General features: G+C 42.6%; 2 protein-coding genes across 2 annotated transcripts in view; both read left to right on the forward strand.

Annotated features, from left to right (window-relative positions):
• The window catches only part of LOC138981312 (uncharacterized), a 4,615-nt gene extending 608 nt beyond the window's left edge, over positions 1–4,007 (forward strand). Inside the window, exons 1-2 of the mRNA XM_070354177.1 lie at positions 1–788; positions 2,468–4,007. The exon at positions 1–788 is cut by the window's left edge and continues 608 nt beyond it. Coding sequence (XP_070210278.1) covers positions 1–780 — 780 coding nt within the window. The 3' untranslated portion in view covers positions 781–788; positions 2,468–4,007. The remainder of the gene's footprint in view (positions 789–2,467) is intronic.
• LOC138981314 (uncharacterized) overlaps positions 1–19,369 on the forward strand; it is a 125,731-nt gene that overhangs the window by 15,778 nt on the left and 90,584 nt on the right. The window lies entirely within an intron of this gene.

Here is a 19,369-nt window from a genome sequence, read left to right on the forward strand (position 1 = left end):
ATCTCCTCTCAGTCTCACACAACGAAGCAGGTTGACACAACCGTGCTTGACGATATTGAACAAGAGTTTGAACCTGACACTGATGTTGGGCCTCCCATCTTAGAAAAACTAGCGAAAGTGCTTGGAACAATGGGAAAAGGAAAAATGGACGATGAAAGAATGAACACGAAGTTTGATAAACACAAAAGACCACAAAATTGTGAGACTCTCATAGTTCCTAGGGTCAATCCAGAAATCTGGAGCGTGTTAGATCACAGCACAAAATCTGCAGATCTAAAACTTCAGCGTACGCAAAAGTGTCTGCTGAAAGCAACTTATGCACTGGCTAACACAGCAGATAAGTGTGTAAAAAGCGAAATGCAACACATGAAAGATCTCGTGAGAGATATCTCAGATGCAGTAAGTCTAAACCTCAAAACTGTCCATGAAATGTCAATGGAACGCAGATCAAAGATTTTGAACTCGCCGACTGTAAACAAAAAGTATCGCAAATTGACGTCAGACGACATTCCCATTACAGAACACCTGTTTGGTGATGATCTCAAATCTGTCCTCACGGCAATCGACTCGACTGCTAAACTGGGAGCTAATTTTGCACTGTCTACGAAAGGTAGAAAGTTTTTCCCCAAGTTTGATTCCCCAAAAAACGGGGGATGGGTGGACAGGCGTCGTGGGACGCAGGGCCAGCGCCAATGGACACCGAGAGCGGGACGTGGCCGAGGTCAGAGATACCGGACCAGGTGGCCACAGAGGACCACAACACAGGCTTTCCAAGCATAACACCAGAGGTGGGTGAAAAACACAATAATTGTGCACCGTGTTTCGAAGCAGGCAGACTGAAATATTTTGTGAAAGAATGGCAACAACTGACCTCTGACCCCTTTATTATTCAAATGATACAAGGAGTAAAAATTCCTATTTCTAACTCGGCCACATTACCTAGTTCTGTGATACCTAAAAATCAGGTACAGGGAAACTTGTGGAATAAAGTTGATCAAGAAATACGGAAACTTTCTGTCATGAAAGTGATTGTTAAGTCAGAACATGAAGGAGAGATTATCTCTCCTATTTTCTTGGTCCAAAAACCTGACGGTTCATACAGAATGATATTGAATCTAAAAGAATTCAACGAGTCTGTGGAGTATGAACATTTTAAAATGGAAAATTTGTCTTCTGCTACAAGTATGATGAAAGAAGGATGTTATATGGCATCTGTTGATCTTCGTCACGCCTATTACTCAGTACCAGTTCATTCAGATTTCAAAAAATTTCTGAAGTTTCAGTGGAGAGGTCAGTTGTATGTTTACACATGTTTTCCGAATGGATTGGCGAACTGTCCAAGATACTTCACTAAACTTCTGAAGCCTGTGTATGCTTTTTTGAGAGCACAAGGTTTTCTCTCTGCCTCCTTTATTGATGATTGTTACCTGCAAGGCCAGTCAATTGAAGAGTGCAAAAAGAACATTCTGTCAACTGTCAACCTTTTTCAGAAGCTGGGGTTTACAATTCATGATGGAAAATCAGTCCTTGTTCCAACTCAAAAACTGAAGTATCTTGGTTTCATCCTCGACTCAAAGAAAATGACTGTTACATTGTCAGAGGATAAGATAAACAAGATCAAATCAGCTTGTCTTGGTTTAATGCAGAAGAAAGTTTTTTCTGTACGAGAACTGGCACAGGTGATTGGAAAGCTTGTGGCAGCTTTTCCAGGGGTAAAATGGGGACCACTCCACTATAGACAGCTTGAGAGGTTGAAGACCAAAGCTTTGAAAGTGAATGCTGGCAATTTTGATGCCATTATGAGTATGACAAAGAAAGCAAAGAGAGATCTTGAATGGTGGATTGCCAATGTGACCACAAGCTATTACCCACTCAAAGTGAAACCGCCTTCCCTGGAAATGAAAACTGACGCTTCTACATCTGGTGGATGGGGAGCAGTTTGTGATACAAAATCAACTGGGGGAAGGTGGAATGAGCAAGAAAAAGACATGCACATAAATGCACTTGAACTGTTAGCCATTAAATATGGACTGCGGTGCTTTGAAAAAGACGTCACTGGTAGACATATAAAACTCATGTGTGACAATGTGTGTGCTGTAACCTATGTCAAGAATATGGGTGGTTCTCGCTCAAGAGAGTGTAATGAAATAGCAAAGCAGATTTGGATCTGGTGCAGAAACAGAGATATAGAGTTGACAATAACCTATATTCCTGGAAAACTGAACATTGAGGCTGATAGAAAATCAAGACAATTCAATGACAGAACAGAATGGATGTTAAACCCAAAAATCTTTGAAAAGCTGTTTTTGAAGTTTTCACAGCCTCATATTGATTTGTTTGCATCTAGGCTAAATTGCCAAATCAAACCATTTATTTCTTGGGGCCCAGATCCAGACTCCATTGCTGTGGATGCTTTTACTGTAAACTGGAGCGTGTGGGATAATGTTTATGCATTTCCCCCTTTCAGTTTGATCCAGAAAACTCTCTGCAAACTGGAAGCAGACCAAGCCGAGGGTATGTTCATCATTCCCCACTGGCCAACAGCAGTGTGGTTTCCCCAAATGCTGAATCTTCTGATACAGCAGCCTGTTCGCTTACCTCAGGGAAAGACAACTCTGCAACTGCCGCACTCAGAGGCAGCCCATCCTCTTCATCACAAACTGCAACTACTCGCAGTTCAATTATCAGGCAAGCCGTCCAAGCACAAGGATTTCATGGCAGAACATGTGACATTGTGTGTGCATCGTGGAGAGAGTCAACGAAAAGACAATATGCATCATATCTTGCGCGCTGGCAATTGTTTTGTTCTACAAGAAACAGTAATCCCTTTCATCCAACTGTAGGATTGGTACTGACTTTCCTCACTGAACTTTTTGAAGAGGGGCTTGGCTACAGTGCCATCAATACTGCACGTAGTGCAATTTCTACTGTCATGCATTATGACCAAGAAAGGTCGATAGGTACGCACCCAAAGGTGACAAGGTTCATGAAGGGTGTATTTGAAATGAGAACACCTTTACCAAGATACAAGGCAACATGGGATGTGTCAGTGTTATTAGAACATTTCAAAAGGAAAGAACACAATTCAAAATTGTCTTTGAAAGAGTTGACAAAGAAACTTTGTGCTCTGCTTTTGATAACAACTGCGCAGAGGGTCCAAACCATTCATTTTGTTAAGCTTAGCTGTCTTCAGTTTCATGAGACAGGATGCACTATTCAGGTGGTTGACAAGTTAAAGCATACAAGACCTGGACATCACCAACAAGCCCTCGAATTACACAAATACACAGATCTAAAATTGTGTGTTGTAAACTGTTTACTTGAATATATCAAGCGTACAACAGAGTTGAGGAAAAACAATGACCAACTGTTGCTTTGTTACGTACGGCCGTTTGGGCCTGCAAGTAAAGACACTGTTTCAAGGTGGTTGAAAGATGTCCTCGCTGACGCTGATATTTGTAAATTCACGTCACACAGTTTCAGGGGAGCGTCAGCATCTGCTATGTTGAATAGTGGTTTTTCTATTGATAACATTTTAAAGTCGGCTGGATGGTCAAATGCGAAAACTTTCTTCAAATTTTATAAGCGACCTGTAGAAAATGAGCAGCAAACTAGGCGAGGAGAAAAGAATTCTCTTTTGAATTATTTCGCTTACAAGAAAAACTGAACTCATTGGTTGTGTTAACTCAGTGAAGCTGAAATCCAAACGATGGTAGATAACCTTTGGATGTTTGTGGTTTGAAATGCAAGTGAAATGCTATGCATAGATCATGTTTGGTAATGGTATGGATATACCAGTTGCCAATATTAATCATGTTTGGTTGTGACTAGATCTAGTAAGTCATTGAGAGAAGGAAAACAAGATGTTTTTCAAAACTTTTTATTTGGTTGAATTGTTTCCAAGTATTCTAGTGATTTAATCAAGTGGTATCTTGAAAAACTAAATGTTCTGTCACATTTGTTTGAAAAATTATTTTGTCTGAATCAGACATATTTGTTATGTTGCCGGTGAGTTCTTGAAGAACATGTTTAAAGAAAATAAACATTAACTCACGCAGGGCGACAACTCATATGATGTGTTAACAATTGTATGTGTGAACAATCAATGCTATTTTGTGAAACCAACTTTGAAATCTCGTATATCCTGTAGTTTCGGTAAGCTACATGATATGGAATTACAAACATAAACGAGAACTTACCCAGTAAGTCGAAGTTTGTGTAGAATTCCATGAGTGTAGTTTATAGAAACGGAGGGATATATGCCCTCCCGTACAGCTATTATGCCCTTCCCAATTAACTGGTTTGCAGATAATGCAAAATAGTGTCAGCAGTATAGATCTGCTAAGGGAGACAATTACTTTTCAGGAAAAAACATTTAATTGTTTTGGTTACACAAAATGTATTAGATCAATCAAGGGTCGTTCCTTAATTGATCTGAGCGTTAAAGTATGGCGACTTCCGGCATGCGCATCTCATATATCCCTCCGTTTCTATAAACTACACTCATGGAATTCTACACAAACTTCGACTTACTGGGTAAGTTCTCGTTTATGTTTGTAATTAATCAGCAGGTTCATTTGCTCTAATAAAGCATATCACTTTTCAAACCGGAGGCTTTACCTTGTCTTTGTTCGCCCAATAATGAAATTTGATTTAAAGCCAACCCATTAGTATGTAATTTTTCTTCATCTAGCGGAGTTATCATTCTTTTCTGTTAGATCTGTATCTTTTCGTTCCCAATCAAGTCTGGGCAGTTATGAACTTTAACGGAAAATGGATTCAGATACATTTTCTATAACAACTCGCACAAAACATGTTAACCTTTGTTATGTACATACCAGGATTACTTAAAATAAGCATCGTATGCTTGAGTTAGTTATCCTAAAAACCATGTATTGTTTTGTCATGATAATAATTGAATAACGTTTTGGTTTAAACCAAAACATGCTACTTTTGGTCTCTGTCAAGTTACAATGCACACGGCCACCAACAGACGAGTTTCCATTCGTCAACACCTTCCTATACCATCTCGCCGAGAAGGCTAAATGGCCAAATGATTATTGTGTTGTTTAGGGAGACTCGCAACTCTTGTGTGTGTTTTAATATCCTTTTTCTCCTTCCGTCCCTTCCTGCGCGTTGGCGTGGAGAGTCCTAACTCGGACGAACTGTCATGTCTTCGGATTTGAAAATTAATGTGAAGTGTGTATGTGCATTCAATTTATATATAAATCGTTACAACAGCCTGTGTCAGTTACAAAGCGAAAGACATTGTTTCAGACCGCCGTTTTGTTCTCTTGACATTTAATATTCCTTTAACCGAAAATGTGGCTGTGTCTGTGAATGTGTGTGGGTTTTTTTGCTTGAGCTCCTAGAAGTCATCAAAGACGTCACGATCTTTCATCGTTGTACGTGTCAAACAGGTAGGTTGGTGAACTAACACATGAAGGACGACGTAGTTATAACTACACAGTCAAGATGGTGTGGGTCTTCCGGAAACCATCTGGATTTTGCGAAGGAATCGAAAGGCTTTGGTACCTCCCGCGGGCTAGGGGGAGTCCCATATTGGTTGGGACGAGAAAGAATTTAACCGATGCTCCCCAGCATGTCGTAAGAGGCGACTAACGGATTCTGTTTCTCCTTTTACCCTTGTTAAGTGTTTCTTGTATAGCATATAGTCAATTTTTGTAAAGATTTTAGTCAAGCAGTATGTAAGAAATGTTAAGTCCTTTGTACTGGAAACTTACATTCTCCCAGTAAGGTAATATATTGTACTACGTTGCAAGCCCCTGGAGCAAATTTTTGATTAGTGCTTTTGTGAACAAGAAACAATTGACAAGTGGCTCTATCCCATCTCCCCCCTTTCCCCGTCGCGATATAACCCTTCGTGGCTGAAAACGACGCTAAACACCAAATAAAGAAAGAAAGAAAGAAAGGCTTTGGTCTTGTAGGACCCATTCTCTGCTAAGAGGCAGTAACATGTTTATTTACACTTTTCTGTCTGCGTTAAGAAGAATAAGGAAAGTGAGGAATGGGAGGGGGGGGGGGAGGACGAAACCATACAGCAGAGAGAGGCGATGACATGCACCATTCACAAGGGCTCTGCTTTACAGAGGATGGGGAGGTTGCAACGGTCATAAAATCGGCTCTCACAGAATCTCCTCCATCGTTGCTCGTGCGTGCTACCTTGCCTGGCGCTGGCAGTGTTCCAGTGTTGAAAGAGGTACAAACTGACACTGAGATGCTGCTCTCTCAAAACATAACTGAAATTGGTGAATCGCCAAGACTTACAAGGTGAGAATGAGACCAAAAGTCTGTCACGTAATTTGCAAGTTTGCTTACTGGAAAATGAAACCTCACAAAGTTAAACCTGAAAACTAAAGTAGGCACAGTAGCCGTGCATTGCTGTGCATTCAGTTTCACAAACAATACCCCTAAATTAGGAATCACTTTGTTCGTTGTTATTATTCAAAAGAGAAGAAGATGTGGTTTAACGTAAGGTGCTGTCGGTCTTCTTCTTCACTCATTTTCTTTTTTCTCTTTCTGTTATCTCTCCTTTTATATTTGTTTAAAATTATTTTTTCTTGGTGTCGAAACCGGTTCTTATTCGTCTTTTATTGTCCATGTTTCTGTTGAGTACATTTTCATTCTTTTATTGTCCATGTTTCTGTTGAGTACATTTTCATTCTTTTATTGTCCATGTTTCTGTTGAGTACATTTTCATTCTTTTCTTGTTCTTGTTTTTCTCGCAGTCTCTTGTTCCTATTATGATGAGAACTAAATTAATTATTCATAGGCACCCACAATGTGGTGCCAGATTGTACATTGACCAGCACAGGTTTATTCGTGTGTTCTAGTGCCACAGTCAAGATACTTTGCTTACAACGTTTTGCATAAATGACACAGAAACCAAGGACAAAACTCTCGCAGGATTACAGAAGATGATACACTTGTTACTGACCCCCCCCCCCCTCCTCCTCCCACTCCACCTTCCTCCTCCTCCTCCTCGCCACTATAATTGTGTGTCCCTTCGATCTGACAAAAAGAACCGTACCACTGCAGCTTCACGCTTTTTGATTGGCCGGCTCCGATGACCTCCCTTACCGCTTTCTGTAATGACGCGTCTCACGTGTCTCGGGTAATGGCCGGACTTCCCGATGAGAGGGTTCGTCTTTCAGGACACGGGAGGGGGCACTCCTGTACAGGTGTTAAATTCCCAGTCCTTCCCGTGTAAACGGTTCGACTCACCATCACAGATCTGGCGGGGCTTTTACACTGACGGGATAAGGCCATTCCTCCACTTGAAAACATACTTAAAATCACCAACCTCGATACTTTCTGTGCAGAATTGGAATTTGTTGATGAATTAATTTGTTTACAAACACAACGTCAACGTGCAACAGTAGTTTCATTCTTCGAAGTTGATTCATCCAACAAATCTAAATTTGCAAAGAAAGGTGTCGGGATGTTAATTTTGGTGTGTGTCAAAGCTGCGGGAAAGGGGGGGGGGGCGGGGGTTGGGGTTGTCATGTCATGCTAAAGCTGGGGAAGATTTGAGATGGGGACCCGAGTCGTGTACAGGAGAAGGATCGCGCCTTTTAGGATGTTAATGGTGCTGATAGTTGGGTGAAGTGCGACTGGCTTGAATCGCGCGGAGAGTTTGGTATGTCGGGTAGTTTGACGTGACAAACTGGTCTGGTCAAACGACGGGTTTTTTAAACTTAGATAAAGATGCCGTTTTAAAAAATAAAAAAAGTGCAATTGTATTAATAAGGATTGATCTAATTAGCGGAGTTGAACATAAACATGTACTTGACAAATGACTGGCTCACTCTTGAGCAACAGTGGGTCTTGAACAGTACTAGCCCGTTTCTATTTGGAGAACTGTACTTTTGCTGATTTAATACTAAGGGCTTTAGGTCATGGGGCGAGAGCTTGGACGGGCTTGAAAGGATTGTAATGATGATAGGGGAAGAAGACATATTATGGACGTACGGTTGGTGATATCGGGGTACAGCAGCGGACTCCAAGTTACCGATGATGAAGGGTGGGGGTGGAGGGGGGTTGGGGTTCATGTGGTGGTGGTGGTTTTTCGCAATTTGGTTGATACTTGATTCCTTGGTGTCCGCTGCTGTCCCCCAGATCCTCCAACTCTGTTCTTCGTGCATTGTCCTCACATGTCCGTGGCCTCTGACGTGCATTGTCCTCACATGTCCGTGGCCTCTGACGTGCTTTGTCCTCACATGTCAGTGGCCTCTGACTTGCATTGTCCTCATATGTCCGTGGCCTCTGACGTGCATTGTCCTCACATGTCCGTGGCCTCTGACTTGCATTGTCCTCACATGTCAGTGGCCTCTGACTTGCATTGTCCTCATATGTCCTTGGCCTCTGACGTGCATTGTCCTCACATGTCCGTGGCCTCTGACGTGCATTGTCCTCATATGTCCGTGGCCTCTGACGTGCATTGTCCTCACATGTCCGTGGCCCCTGACGTGCATTGTCCTCACATGTCCGTGGTCTCTGACGTGCATTGTCCTCACATGTCCGTGGCCCCACATGTCCCTTGACACCCCCCCCCCCCCCTCCCTGCTGCTGTAAGCTTCAACTAGTCTTTGCTGAATTATGCGGTTGGAGCCATCCGTTTCGAGATGAATGTAGGAAAATAAAACTCGCAAGGGGACTCCTTCGGGAAGCTTTTACCCGTCAATAAATTAACATAATGTCCAGAAAAATCAGTCGTAAAATGGAGGGCCAGGGGTCTTTATTGGGAGTTTGGGAGGTATCTTTTTTTTCACAGGGGAGGCAACAGATGGGCATTTCAGTCATTAGTTGTGTTCGTTATCCCATTTGTGTTCCCATTTGATATGCTATGGATTAGCATGATGTACGAGTATGTGCATACACCAGCTCACAGACAGGCAGACATAACACACACACTCACACACATACACACACACAGCCTCATAGGTAAAACTTGGTTATTGGCCTCGGGTAAGAAGATCAGTGTTTGTAAACTGGGTAATTATTGTGGGTAATTATGAACTTTGATGACGGGCGCCGTGGCGTGGTGGTAAGACGTCGGCCTCCTAATCGGGAGGTCGTGAGTTCGAATCCCGGTCGCTGCCGCCTGGTGGGTTAAGAGTGGAGATTTTTCCGATCTCCCAGGTCAACTTATGTGCAGACCTGCTAGTGACTTAACCCCCTTCGTGTGTACACGCAAGCACAAGACCAAGTGCGCACGAAAAAGATCCTGTAATCCATGTCAGAGTTCGGTGGGTTATGGAAACACGAAAATACCAAGCATGCCTACTCAACGAAAGCGGAGTGAAGCTGACTATGCTCTCAGAGTATAGTGTGGGGAACCCAAATGGGCAAACGAGCTCACACGTAACCAGACAATTCTGGAACGCTGAAGAAGAAGAAGAACTTTGATACTCACTGGTAAAAAGGCAAAGTCGTTATTGACCCTGTGTTGGTAGGTCGGTCGTCTGAAAAAGGAGGGCGTCGTTCTTGGGAGGCTAGTTACAGTGTGAAAGGCATCCTTGCCGAGAAAATCGGTCGTCAAAAGGAGGGGGTCGTTCTTGGGAGAGGTCGTTACGGGAGGTTCCACTGTATTACCGATTTTATGCAACGTTGAAAGACAACCACATCTGGCCAATGGTACAGTTGGGTGTCGTGGGACAGTAAGCTCATACACTTATCTGCGCTTATACCCCGAAGCAGATATTTGTTCTCCAAATCTTATGTTCAGGTTCACATTATGTGGGATTCAGCTGGTCCCTTGAGAGAGACGCAATGATCTGAGAAGTACAGCAAGTTTCAGGAATGGATTAGTCATCAATGTTCCCTGCCGTTAGGTTTGCCCAAGAGATCGTACAATTGATTATTCCACAGACAGTCTGTGTTGTCTTGCCAGCGACAGAAAGTCGGTGGTTTGAGGTCCTCTTCGATGTTCAGAGACAACTGTGGGTTGTGATTGTAAGCGGTTTATGGCATGGAAATAAAGACTAATCTACACCGGATGCTGGAAACAACACACACACACACACACACACACACACACACACACACACACACACACACACACACACACACACACAAAGAAAGAAACATGCGGCTAAATTCCGCTGGTTTCAGCTGGAGAGGAGATAAAAAGTGGCTTTTCTGCTCATTAATTTAATATTTATTGCTTCTTTCTTTCAGTTTTTAAGTTGACTTTTATTGCTGAATGCTGTCGATTTTTGTGAACAGTTTTCTGTGCACTAAAACTTCTTCAGTTTAGGTAGCGTTGCACTCAGCAATGATTTTCTTACCAGCACGTGTGGTAATGATGTCCAAGTGTTCATGATCGCAGCGAATACCCGTACAGTGATAGCTGTTAATTATGATAACACACCGTGTCGAAACTGTTGAGAAATAATCTGTTTTACCGTTAAGATGTGTGAAATGAGCTTTGACTTCGGAATTCAGAACGGTATGTAGTTGGTATACGACCGGTACATTTTACGTTGAAGTCCTGTTTAAACACTGGAATCCCCTCTGTGCTTCCCTTTAAAAATTATTTCAAAAACCACACACAAAAACCATGCGAAATCCTAAGAACAGAGCAAAGAAAACAAAATGAAACATTCACCAAGAATAGAAAAACAAAACAGATAAATGTTATGAAACGTTTAATTATAGACCCAAAAAAAACGTTCATATTTCGAGTAACATTTCATCTTGCATTGGAACGTTAGCAGTCGATCTGTTTCTGATCTTTCCCAACAACAGAGTTGATTTAAATAAACAGAAGAAAACCCCACTAAAAACGTTAAAGCTTTTTTTGGTGTACGCAAATACATTGCATTACATGTATTGCCATTTTATGGATGGAGCAGGATTGCACTAAAGGGACGAAGTGTTTCGCGAAAGAAACTTTTGTGGGCTGACAATATACAGGGTGGGCCATAAAAAGTGTCCACATTTAATTTGTTAATAGTTTTCCTGTAAAGTGATATTTTCTTTTCTGTTTCAGATAGAATTTGAGACAAGCATCTTAGAATTCTTTTAAAGCCTGAATGGATCGCATTCCAGTACAGGAAAGGACCAAAATCGTTGAACTTTACTTTGCTACCAATTCTGTGGTTCTCGCCCAGCGCGCTTTTCGAAGAGAGTTCCCTGGCACACACTGTCCATGTGCGAGAACTGTGAAGCGCCTCGTGGATAAATTCAGGAACACTGGTCGACCACTATGTCCTTTATTGTTATCTGCGAGACTACCAGTGTTCCTGAATTTATCCACGAGGCGCTTCACAGTTCTCGCACATGGACAGTGTGTGCCAGGGAACTCTCTCCGAAAAGCGCGCTGGGCGAGAACCACAGAATTGGTAGCAAAGTAAAGTTCAACGATTTTGGTCCTTTCCTGTACTGGAATGCGATCCATTCAGGCTTTAAAAGAATTCTAAGATGCTTGTCTCAAATTCTATCTGAAACAGAAAAGAAAATATCACTTTACAGGAAAACCAATAACAAATTAAATGTGGACACTTTTTATGGCCCACCCTGTAACTTTAAACTGTTTTTTGGGGTTTTTTTAAGCGCACGTTTACAGTTTTGTTGTAATGGGGCAAAACCACGATGCAATTTGTCACAGAAGATGGAGGAGGAATGTGCCCACAGAGCAAAAATACAGCCAATACATTTTGTCAATTGGGAGGCAGCCCAAAAAGTGACGAAGATGTACGAGGTTCATTCATGGCTGCACCCGGTAACACGGAGTGTAAATGACAAATTGCATCACAATAATTGCAAAGCGAAGCAGGCAAAATAAAAAATAAAGAGAAGTGGATTCTTCGAACAGAGAAAAACTTACGCGAAACAGAAAGATCGTGAAAATATCTGAAAACGAAATGTTCAAACAAAATAATTGAGATGGAAAGGAAACCTAGGAAAAAGCATACAGGGTGTCGCAGCCGACAAGTGGCTATTTCTTTGGCGGAAGTGACGGAGTGCGCAGTCGTGGAAATGTCGTCGTGACAAATCCTGCTTCCGGTGCTGGCGCCTTTTTAGGCGCTGCCCCCTGAAACACAACTCTCCGTAAAGTTTAGCTCAAGAAGACAAGGCGTCACGTAAATTGGGAAAAACAAGAGGTGGCGGGAGAGAGGGGGGATGGGGGCAGAGAGAGAGGGAGAGAGAGAGAGAAAGAGAGAGAGAGAGAGAAGGGGGATAGACAAGAGAGAGAGCGAAGGAGGAGAGAGGGGAGATAGATGGGTTTGTATGGCGGCCAAGAGGTGTGATTAAAATCAAAATCTTCGTATATTATCACTTATATTTACAGAAAGAACTTTTAAACTATGGATATCTTGAATAACATTACAGTTACGACGTTTTTTTACACTTTGATTGAAGATCTGGGTTGTTGGTTTTTTTTTTTTGGGGGGGGGGGGGTCGATTTTTTTCCTGATTTCCGCAGCACTTGTCCTTTTCCAACGTTTCTGGAAATCTCAAGATTTAAAGTAGAATTCTTTCCAGCGAGTAAGATCAGATACAGGTGGTTAATTCGTCATTTGATAATTCAGGACAAAACAAAACATTTAGTCTCAGAGAGCTGACAGCGCTGTCAACTCCCTAAGACGAAATGTTTTGTTTTGTTTTGTCCTGAATTAAATGTTCAAACAATTTAACCTTTTTTTTCTTTCTTTTTTTCTTTAATCATATTGATTTCGAACGCTATCTGGTAATCTTTTTTGGGTTTTAACTCCCTGGGATAGTCTCAGTTTGGTCAAGATGAGAACATCGTCGAAACAGAAGAGTTTAGACAAACATATTGGAAAAAACGCATGGTGTTGTAACACTTTTTGTTTTGTTTGTCTTTTGTTGAAGTGTCTGCTGAAGGAACCTGCATGAGGATGAATTCAAAGGGTTAGATTCGATTTAATCAGCACTTAAATCATTATTCCCGAAGAAACAAAGATGGTTCTGCGTTATGTGGTCATTTCTCGGTGTGTTAAAAGCATAATCCTACATTGAACTTGTTGTAACTATGCTGGGAGTTAACATGCGATTACAGTTAGTGAGACTGGTTGTCCCTTGTCTGGGGTCGATCTTGATCCTACAGGCCCCATCCTTATCACGTTCACCATCATGCACACCACCACATATTGGAGCAGGCTATTACTTGGGATTAGAGCATCCTTCCACTTGGTCACATATCACAATTCTACAGCCTGACTGGTTTCTTTGCTGGACAAAGTGGGATTGTTTTGCTGATTTTGATTTTCTCAGTTACACCTATGTCAACTTAATTCAACAACAAAAATTCCATTGGGTTCAGGAGGCAGACAGACTGTGGATTGTTGGTTGATGGCCAAGCGGAGGGATGAAGTATTCCATGTAAAAGCCTGCGGTGGTAAGCATATTGGGTTGCACGAGGAAGATGGTAGACCCTGCCTTAAATACAGGCTCCTCCGAGCACAGGCATGGCCATGACATAAATCAACATAACGCTCACACCAGCAAATGATAGGTCTTCACGTTTGGGGAGAGCAGCTAGGGAAAGTGATTGGGCAGAATTGTTTTCCTGTGGTGTGCGCAATCGTGTTTGCTCAGATAAGAAAGGTGATCAAAGGTAGCCTGAGGCGGCAGTCGAAGAACACAAATTGGTTTCGTATTTTGGGGTTCTGACAGAGGCTTTTTCGCTCGTGAACTTGATCCCGAAGACCAAAACAACGCAATTCAAGTCAGACATTCTTTTTCGCTCGTGAACTTGATCCCGAAGACCAAAACAACGCAATACAAGTCAGATATTCTTTGCGTCAGTGTCTTTAGTGGATAAAAACAAAACCAAAACAAATCAAAACAAGCGGGGGAAAAGACTATGGACTGCAGCACTAATATAGAGATTTCATACCTTGCACTAACCTCGCGCTAGATGCAAGGACGTGGAAGACGCAAGGCGACACCCTCAGGGCCATTTTGCATCCAATTTGTAGTTTCTTGACTTTGCTGACAGAAGTCGGTTGACGCAATATATGGGTAATTTTCAATGTTGTTGTTGTTGTTGTTGTTGTTTTTGTTGTTGTTGACTTCCCCAATGCACTTTAGTGGTGAATAGAAATGGGACTTGGCAGTTCATCCCCACTTCCTCTCTGTCCTGGACAGTAACATACAGGCATACAGGCAAAGTAAATAAGCTGTGCTTTTCATGTCCACCCTGCTGCACCCATCCAGGCTTTGACATGCGCTACGGGTACCGTGTCACAAAGTAAGTGTGTACGAAACTATGTCACCCACACTTATATAGCTTGTGTCTTCCAAGCGAGCTTTTGGACAATTTTTCAGATAAGTTTATTAAATTGTATTATAAGTGTTTTTCTGTCTCTCCTCTTAATAGACCGCTGGGTCGAAGATTAGTGACTGTCACGTTTTGTTTTATGATAATTTAACGTTCCAACAACATACCTTTGTTGTTTTTTGAGTATGTTAACCACACGTTAAAACCCTGGCTGTTTGCCTTGAAGAGATGCAGTGTTTCCAGTATTCTCTTAATTTCAACAGGCGGCACGGTGACGATATTTCTGACCAACTAAATGAAATGGATGTCCCCTTGTGACCAATTATAGCCTGCGTCTCGTGACGGACCTTTTTGCACGAAGCAGCCATGGTCAGTGTTGGCTTGTCTGAGCTCGTGCGGACACACTCATTTAGACAGCATGTGGAGTGACGACGGGCGGGGGGGGGGGGGGGGGCTCTAGTCGTCATAGAAACAGAAGAACATTACTGTAAGGAATGGTGCGTTATTGTGAGTCCTCCGTCAGCGGAATTGTTATTATACTCTTTGGTACGTGAACTCTTGCAATTAGTCTTGCGAAGACTCTCTCTCTCTCTCTCTCTCTCTCTCTCTCTCTCTCTCTCTCTCTCTCTCTCTCTCTCTCTCTCTCTCTTTCTCCTTCTTCTTCTTCTTCTTCTTCTTCCTCTCTCTTTCTCTCAAGCTGTTGTGTTCGAGACACGTTGATACTTGGTTCTACATTACCCTTGTTGATAAAGTATTGTCTTACCCTATCTGAGCTTGTCATATTTTATCCAGATCTGATCTCTAAGATCTAACCTTATTACCATCTCTTTTGTGTCCTGAATTCTGTTATAACTCAAGACGAATGTAAGAAAACGCACTGTTATTAACTCGGCTGCACAGCTTCCATCGGCCCCAAAGCTCTCGCTACTCGAGGCGACAGAGCAGTCGGTAGATGAGATTGGACTAATTCTGCTGATGACACGGGGAGACAGGCCTATTAATGAATGAGAGTGCGGGGGTGGGGGGGTGTATGTGTGAAGATGAAGGGGTGTGAGGGGTGGACATGGGAGAGGGAGTGTTTGGGGGTGGTTTGGCTGGGTGAGAAGGAGAGTTTGGTTAGCTGGGCTATTTAGTGTATTCCAGAGAATGGAGCTCGGTCGAGAGGAAGAGAAGAGTTAGGGGGGGGGGGGGTGGGGTATTGCTCGGCTAGCTGGGTTATTGGGTATTTTTGCCCCCGGGCCAGAGTGTGATTGAGCAGAGAGGTGGCGGCATTCATCGGGCGAGTCGTTTGTCTCTCGGCACCTCTCTGCCTTTTCCATTGATGTCTCGTTCTGTCCACATCACTCCTTGTCACCTGCATGGTACGCTGGACCTGATCGGTATGTGTGTGCGTGTTTGTTTGTGTGTGTGTGTGTGTGTGTGTGTGTGTGTGTGTGTGTGTGTGTGTGCGTGCGTGCGTGTGTGCGTGCGACAGTTTTCGTGTGGATGTGCAAGTGATCACTTAGATTCGAATTGACTGTATCCTTTGTCTATCAGACTGTATTATAGACACTGCCCGTGACACTCAAATAGCGTGCTGTCTGGCCGATTTTCCCCTATCTCTCTCTCTCTCTCTCTCTCTCTCTCTCTCTCTCTCTGCACTTTTTCTCTCTCCCTCACCCCCCTGCCTCTCTCCCCCCCTCTCTCTTTATCTCTTTCTTTCTCTCTCTCTCTCGCTCTCTCTCTCTCCCTCCCTCCCTCCCTCCTCTCTTTCACTCTCTCTCTCTCTCTCTCTCTCTCTCTCTCTCTCTCTCTCTCTCTCTCTCTCTCTCTCTCTCCCTCATCGCTCTGTCCCTCCCTCTTTGTCTCTCTCTTTGTCTCTCCCCCTCTCTTTCTGTCTTTCTCTCTACGTGTGCACCCTCTCTCTGTCTCTTTCTCTTGGTCGACTCTTTCTCTCTCCCTTCTCTCTCTCTTTCCCTCTCTCTCTCTCCCCCTCTCTCTCTGCACTCTCTTTTTCCCTCTCTTTCCCTCTCTATCTCTCTCTATCTCCCTCTCTCTCTCTGCACTCTCTTTTTCCCTCTCTCTCTCCCTTCTCTCTCTCTTTCCCTTTTCCATCATCATCATCAACATCATCATCATCATCATTATCATCATCATCATCATCATCATCATCATCATTATCTTCATCATCTTCATCATTTACACCATATAATCATTGTAAGCATTAGTGTAAACGTTGGTATTGTGTGAATTTTACCGTCGATCACTTTACATGTGTAGCCTCAATTAACATGTTGCATGTTTCGCTTTTGATTTGTATGTTGCTTACTTTGTCATTTTGTTGTTTGTGTTTATTTGCTTGTTTGCTTACTTGTCGATTGTTTGCTGGGTCGTTCGTTTAATTTGTTTATTTGTCATGTTGCTTTACTTGTTTATCATTTATTAGACATTTGTATTAGAAGTAAGGACCGGTTGTAAGAAAAGGCGTCGCCTTAAACCTCTATCCTTGAAAAATAAAGTTCCATCATCATCATCATCATCTCTCTCTCTCTCTCTCTCTCTCTCTCTCTCTCTCTCTCTCTCTCTCTCTCTCTCTCTCTCTCTCTCTCTCTCTCTCTCTTTCTCTCTCTCTCTCGCTCTCTCTCTCTCTCTCTCTCTGCACTCTCTTGTCCTCACCCCCCCTCTCTCTCTCTCTCTCTCTCTCTCTCTCTCTCTCTCTCTCTCTGCACTCTCTTGTCCTCACCCCCTCCCTCTCTCTCTCTCTCTCTCTCTCTCTCTCTCTCTCTCTCTCTCTCTCTCTCTCTCTCTCTGCACTCTCTTGTCCTCACCCCCCCTCTCTCTCTCTCTCTGTCTCTCTCTGGAGGATGGGCAATAATTCGCAAAGGAAGGTGTCTGCCCCGAAGAATGATTAGGTCCTCACAAGTAGTGCAGACGACAGGAAGATGATGTCCCGCGACTTAACACTGCTTGCACACACACCCCCCCCCCCCCCCCCCCATTGCCTTGTAAGGGCCGAAGCACTAACGCCGAATCAGCAGGTGTTGTTTTACTGTTTTCCTTCTGATATTCATTCAAAGAGATCTACCCAACAAATCATCATACGTCATTTGCTCATTAATTCTCAGAAATTCTCTGCTTACGCAAAATGTATGTAAGCTAATGGAGAAAAGATAAAAAGGGGGATTGAGTAACATATCATTTGTATAACAGAAATGTATCAAGCTTATCTATATGTCTTCAAATGGATTTTGGACATCGACGTCAGATATTGTAATCCACTTAATTCCTGTTGAGTGCTTTACGACCGGAAGCAGTGGCTGAAAACAGTCAGATGGAGAGAACAGTCATGGATTAAAATGTGATTTACATTGAATTCGACGCCTTCACGTCACAGACAGAGAGAAAGAGAGAGAGAGAGAGAGAGAGAGAGAGAGAGAGAGAGAGAGAGAGAGAGAGAGAGAGAGAGCGTTACGAATACGAAATGTTTGTGAGTTTGTTTGTTTTTTTAATCAGGCAGAGCCCCAAAGCAAACGGAGGATGGAAGCAATGAGCAATGATAAAACAATGAGAAGTAAACAATTAAAACAAGGGATAACAGAGAATGAGAGAGAGAGAGAGAGAGAGAGAGAGAGAGAGAGAGAAAGGGAGAGAGAGAGAGAGAGAGAGAGAGAGAGAGAGAGAGAGAGAGAGAGAGAGAGAGAGAGAGAGAGAGATGCGGGGGAAGGGGGCGACGGAGGAGGAGATATAAGTTGGAGTGACAGTTTCCTGAAGCAGAGGCTATACAAATATTAAGGACGCGCAGCTTCTCATCAAATCTTCACTATAGCCACGATCACAAATGCAAAGCTGTATCTACTTAACCCCCGCACACAATTCTGAGGATGAATGAGGAACCGGCGTCGCTATACGACCCTGTAACAACGACTGTTGGTCGAGCTTCTACGGATCTGAATGCACGATATTGAGGGTGTTGAAAAAGCAACCTACTTATTGCATCAAGTACCGCCCTGATATGGCCCTTCGTGGTCGGCTGGGCGTTAAGCAAACAAACAAACAAAATTGCATCAAGTCGGGTCAGCAAAAACAAAAATGTAACTTTTCTTTGCCTGGTCAATTCAAGCTGCAGTTTCTTCAATACATCATTGAAGAAAATCAGATTCTTATTGACCGAAGGCTGAATGCTATTTTTGGTGTCTGTTTGCTTTTCGCTTGCTGTTCTGTCTCTGGGCTTCTGGGTCCGGCTCTTTTTATATTTAGTCAAGTTTTGACTAAATATTTTAACGTAGAGGGGGGAATCGAGACGAGGGTCGTGGTGTATGTGTGTGTGTGTGTGTGTGTGTGTGTCTGTCTGTCTGTCTGTCTGTCTGTCTGTGTGTGTGTGTAGAGCGATTCAGACTAAACTACTGGACCGATCTTTATGAAATTTGACATGAGAGTTCCTGGGTATGAAATCCCCATACGTTTTTTTCATTTTTTTGATAAATGTCTTTGATGACGTCATATCCGGCTTTTCGTGAAAGTTGAGGCGGCACTGTCACGCCCTCATTTTTCAACCAAATTGGTTGAAATTTTGGTCAAGTAATCTTCGACGAAGCCCGGGGTTCGGTATTGCATTTCAGCTTGGTGGCTTAAAAATTAATTAATGACTTTGGTCATTAAAAATCTGAAAATTGTAAAAAAAAATAAAAATTTATAAAACGATCCAAATTTACGTTTATCTTATTCTCCATCATTTGCTGATTCCAAAAACATATAAATATGTTATATTCGGATTAAAAACAAGCTCTGAAAATTAAATATATAAAAATTATTATCAAAATTAAATTGTCCAAATCAATTTAAAAACACTTTCATCTTATTCCTTGTCGGTTCCTGATTCCAAAAACATATAGATATGATATGTTTGGATTAAAAACACGCTCAGAAAGTTAAAACAAAGAGAGGTACAGAAAAGCGTGCTATCCTTCTTAGCGCAACTACTACCCCGCTCTTCTTGTCAATTTCACTGCCTTTGCCATGAGCGGTGGACTGACGATGCTACGAGTATACGGTCTTGCTGAAAAAATGGCAGCTACTTGACTAAATATTGTATTTTCGCCTTACGCGACTTGTTTATTG

Source organism: Littorina saxatilis, linkage group LG12, assembly GCF_037325665.1.
Source record: "Littorina saxatilis isolate snail1 linkage group LG12, US_GU_Lsax_2.0, whole genome shotgun sequence".
Classification (NCBI taxonomy): domain Eukaryota; kingdom Metazoa; phylum Mollusca; class Gastropoda; order Littorinimorpha; family Littorinidae; genus Littorina; species Littorina saxatilis.